General features: G+C 35.4%; 1 protein-coding gene across 1 annotated transcript; it reads left to right on the forward strand.

Annotated features, from left to right (window-relative positions):
* Positions 1–1,112: 1,112 nt before the first annotated feature.
* On the forward strand, positions 1,113–3,591 carry LOC134664119 (uncharacterized). The gene is made up of 2 exons (XM_063520708.1): positions 1,113–2,483; positions 2,854–3,591. The coding sequence occupies exons 1-2, from the start codon at positions 1,398–1,400 to the stop codon at positions 2,866–2,868; spliced, it is 1,101 nt and encodes a 366-aa protein (XP_063376778.1). The 5' UTR covers positions 1,113–1,397; the 3' UTR covers positions 2,869–3,591.
* The last annotated feature ends 1,348 nt before the right edge of the window (positions 3,592–4,939 follow it).

Genomic DNA, 4,939 nt, shown 5'->3' on the forward strand with positions numbered 1-4,939 from the left:
ACATTGGATATCTGCTACCGAAAAAGGTGCTTTTGGTGATTTTTTTTTTCCAAAAAGGTAGAAATTTTGAATCTCGCTCGAGTCCGTTTTAAAAAATCTAGGTTATACCACAAAACTTTAGGTACTTTCATTGAGTAGTAGTTAGGTACCTACGTGTAAAATAAAAATATTTAAGAAAACACGAAATCTTCAGTAATAGTGTGCAAAGCCACAAAGCCTACCTCTAAATTATCATATTTCTCTATCGATTTTCCGATTCCAATACCTACTTTATTTTTAGTGTTCCGTATAAAACTTTGTTCACGGAACACTTATTTAAAGAATAATCTCAATTTTACATACATTAGATACATACCTCACGTCGCAATAAAACCGGCAGCCTACCAAATCGAAAGCAATATCAGTAATGGCGGACTTTACGTCGCACGACAAATAAAAATAAATTTACATGGCATTAAACGGCGCGGTGTGTCGCGCACGACGCCCGCGGGCCTCGTGAACCGGCGATAATTATCGAACGGGTATACACGTTCGAGGGTTATTCTGCGACTGAAAGGGTTGAGAAATAAAAATTCTAATAACGTAAAGTCTTATTTACTTATCCTTTTCCCGTCTCTTAATTCTCCTTCTCCTCCTATCTAATACCTTTAAACGAGCAATTCTTGTTTATTTATATACATATTTCGGAGATCTCGAAAACGGCTCTAACGATTTCGATGAAATTTGCTATATGGGAATTTTCGGGGGCGATAAATCGATCTAGCTAGGTCTTACCTCTGAGAAAACTCGCATGTTTGAGTTTTTATATGTTTTCCGAGCAAAGCTCGGTCTCCCAGATATTAGACGTTTATTTGAGGCTATTCTGGCGACTGAAAGTTTTGAGAGAACTACTTTACTACTTGAGTACATCGTGTCAAAAATATCTAGATTTTTTCAGACATGCCAATGGCTGTTGCTTTAAAACGCCGGTTGTGTTTCGTTGTGTCGCGAGCTTTTTGTTATAAATCTACACAACCGCATAGGACAATGAATGATGGTTGATATTAAATTTGTCAAGTAGCTAGAAATCGAGAGGATATGAGACGCAACTAAGTATTTAGTAGAACTGTGAGGAATGGAACGTTTTCCCCGCTCTATGCCATAGACTGCGCCGGCTGTCTTGTCTTGGATACCAAACATAACTGTATTACGTGTGTTAAATAAAAAGCTAATTAATTAATGTAGGCTCTTTATTTCAATATATAATAATTGGCGACGAGATATAAGTACCTCGTGTGCACGATTTGTGTAATAAAATTAAAATCTACAAGTGGTTTCAACTTTAAGTGGTATATTTGTAACACTATAAGTATGGTAATGGCTGCCACGCGTACAGGTTATTTCACTACAATAAATTAATGTCGGACTCAGAATATCAAGATGCAGATTTGATGGAAGAGGAAAATCCAGAAGAAAGGTGGAATATTATACAAGAAGTGAAAAGCGGAAAAATAAGCTCCATCTACAAATGCAAAAAACCAGAACTCATACAAATTTTAAAAGACGAGAGTTTAGAACCTAATGAACCTCAAACCGTGGACCAGTTACGAAAACAATTAAGTGATCACTTCAAGAATAAAAGAAAACTACAACAAAAAGTGCGTACCTCCACAATGACCGCGCTAGGCGAGTTGAAATCATTTGATGGAGAAAAGTGGGAAGTGTTTGAACAACAGTTTGAATGTTTTATCTTAGTTAATGATATAACTGATGACAAAAAAGTGCCTTTATTAATCACTAAATTAACGGCCAAAGTTTTCGAAACACTGACTTACTTATGTTCTCCTAAACAACCGAAGAATTTTACATATGAAGAATTAATAAAAAAACTACAAGATAAATATGTAAAAACACTATCAACAACATTGGAAAGAGCGGAATTTAGGAAAAGAAACCAGCTACCAAATGAGAAAATCCAAGATTATGCCCTAGAGTTGAGAAAACTCGCAGGAAAATGTAATTTCAAAGACATTGATGATCAAATTAAAGAAAAATTCATGGAAGGTGTGTCATCTAAATTGATCAAGTTCGAGTTGATGAAGAGTCCCTCTGAAATAACTTTGGAAAAATGCATTGAATTAGCAAGAACAGTGGAGGCAGCTTTACTTCACACAAAGAACTCCGGAGAAGTCACCGAAATGTTTTATAACCGAGGGAAATCAAAGCCAACTTACAAAACCAAAAAAACGGATAACAATAACAAACCGGGAGCACAATGTTACTGTTGCGGGAAGAACAATCACATTAAAGCGGAATGTACTCTAAAAAAGAAATTTTGTTCAGAATGCGGAGTTCAAGGACATGTATACAAGATGTGCCCTAAAAAAACTAGACAAGTTAATGTGTTAGAAGCAAATACCTCAGCAGGGAATGACGACTGTGAGGATGTAGAAAATTCAGTGCAAGATTTGTTTGAAGGATATACAACATATACTGTTAATAGTGTGAGTAGGATACCACCTGAATACTTAACTGTTAGTGTAAATGATCATGATTTGCCTTTTCAAATTGACACAGGCTCAGAGGTGACAGTGATGTCAATAACAGATAAAAATAAATATCTGAGTAGTTTTGAGCTACAAGAATGTAAAACCTTGTTTAAAAATTTTGACCAAACTATATCTAAACCAATAGGAATTGTGACAAATGTAACACTTACATGTAATAATATCACTAATAAATTAAGTGTATTTATTGTGAAAGATGACTATCCTAGACTCATTGGTAGGGACTGGCCTCATGCATTTAAATTGTGGCCTCCAAAGTGGGTAGACAATGTTGATAAAAAAACTTACATGCTTCAAAATGTTTCAGATGCAGAACAATTAATCAGAGACCAGTTTGCAGAAATATTCAAGCCGGGATGGGGGAATTTCAAAGGTGAAGTGATCAATTTAAAATTGAAGCCTAACGCTCAACCCAGGTGTCTGCCAGTCAGGCGAGTACCCTATGCACTTCGTGAAAAGGTAAATAACGAAATCACTAGATTATTAAAAAACGGTAGGATTACTGCAGTTGAACACAGTGAATGGGGTACTCCAGTAGTGCCTATAATAAAACCGGATGGTTCAGTCAGGCTATGTGGCGACTACAAGCTAACAGTAAATCCTAGTATGGAAATTGATCACTTCCCATTACCTCATATTGATGATATTTTAAATTCTCTAAAAAATGGCGAATATTACTGTGAGCTGGATTTAAAAGAGGCATATTTGCAGGCCCCACTCAGTGAGGATAGCAAAGATTGTACAACTATTGTTACCGAATCTGGAACATACAAATATAATTACTTGCCTTATGGGGTAAGTTCCGGCCCTGGGGCTTTCCAACGTTTAATGACTAAAAAATTAGCCAATGTTCCCAACACCATAGTGTTTATAGATAATATTTACATAAAGGGGGATTCATTACAACATATGTTTGAAACATTGTGTCAAGTCTTAAAAAAGTTGCAGGAATGTGAATTCAAATTAAAACCACAAAAATGCAAATTCTTCACTACTAGCCTAGATGTGTTTGGGTACCGTGTAAACAAAAATGGTATCAGTGTGATTCAGTCCAACCACCACTAGTTGAACCACTATTAAATGCAAAAGCTCCGACTAATCTGACCATGCTGAAATCATTCTTGGGTAAAATAAATTATTACTCTCGATTTTTACAACACATGGCCACAACACTAGCACCTTTGTATGACTGTACTAAAAAAGACAAATTTATCTGGACATCAGAGTGTGATGAAGCTTTTACAAAAATTAAAAGTAAATTAGCTTCGGCTAATAACCTTAGACATTATGATCCTAAACTGCCACTGATCTTGACTTGTGATGCTTCAGATACCGGTCTTGCAGTAGTACTGTCAAATAGAGATGCCCAGGGTGTTGTAAAACCTATAGCATTTGCTAGTAAAAAATTAAATGATGTTGAAAGAAAGTATTGTACCATTGATAAGGAAGCGATGGCAGTGATTTTTGGAATTACCAAATTTTACAATTATGTCTACGGCCGTTTCTTTGAGTTAGAGACAGATAATGCAGCGCTGACGCGAATTTTTGGACCAACAAAAAGTATTCCAAAAATGGCTGCCAAACGATTGCAACATTATGCAATATTTTTATCAGCGTTTAATTACAAAATAAGGCATATTAAAACCAGTATAAATCCTGCTGATTTTCTGTCAAGGTCAGTGACTGATCTCAATCATAAAAATAATGATATTAATATTCATCCTGTATTTGTAAACGCCAGTTGTAGTGTGCTAAGCTATACTAATGACTCCAAAATGAAGACATTAGATTGGAAAACAATTCAAACAGAATCAAAAAAGGACACAGTTTTGTCAAAATTAATAAGATACTTAACAGATGGGTGGCCAGAAAAAAAGGAGTTAGATAAAGAAGTTTTACCATTTTATAGCAGAAGAAATGAGTTATCGATGGACAGGGGTTGCTTATTTTGGGGATATCGAATATTAATACCCTACACTATTCGTGAATCGGTTTTACTCGAATTGCATAAAAGTCATTTTGGAATCATTAGAATGAAAGAAATAGCACGCTCATACTTTTGGTGGCCTAATCTTGACTCTGAAATAGAAAATATTACAAAAAAATGTATAATTTGTTTGCAAAATAGTAAAACACCATCAAAAACACAGAAACCGTGGCCTGTCGCTCCTTCAGTGTGGCATAGAATTCATGCAGATTTTCTGGGACCATTTTATAATAAAATGTTTTTGGTCATAGTAGACAGTTATTCGAAATGGCCAGAAATATATGAGATGGCTAATATCACTAGTTCTCGCACCATAGAGGTTTTTGAAAGTGTATTCACTAGGTTTGGATATCCAGTGCATTTGGTAACAGACAACGGTCCTACATTTACCAGTCAAGAATTTAAA

The sequence above is a fragment of the Cydia fagiglandana genome, chromosome 4 (genome assembly GCF_963556715.1).
Source record: "Cydia fagiglandana chromosome 4, ilCydFagi1.1, whole genome shotgun sequence".
Lineage (NCBI taxonomy): Eukaryota > Metazoa > Arthropoda > Insecta > Lepidoptera > Tortricidae > Cydia > Cydia fagiglandana.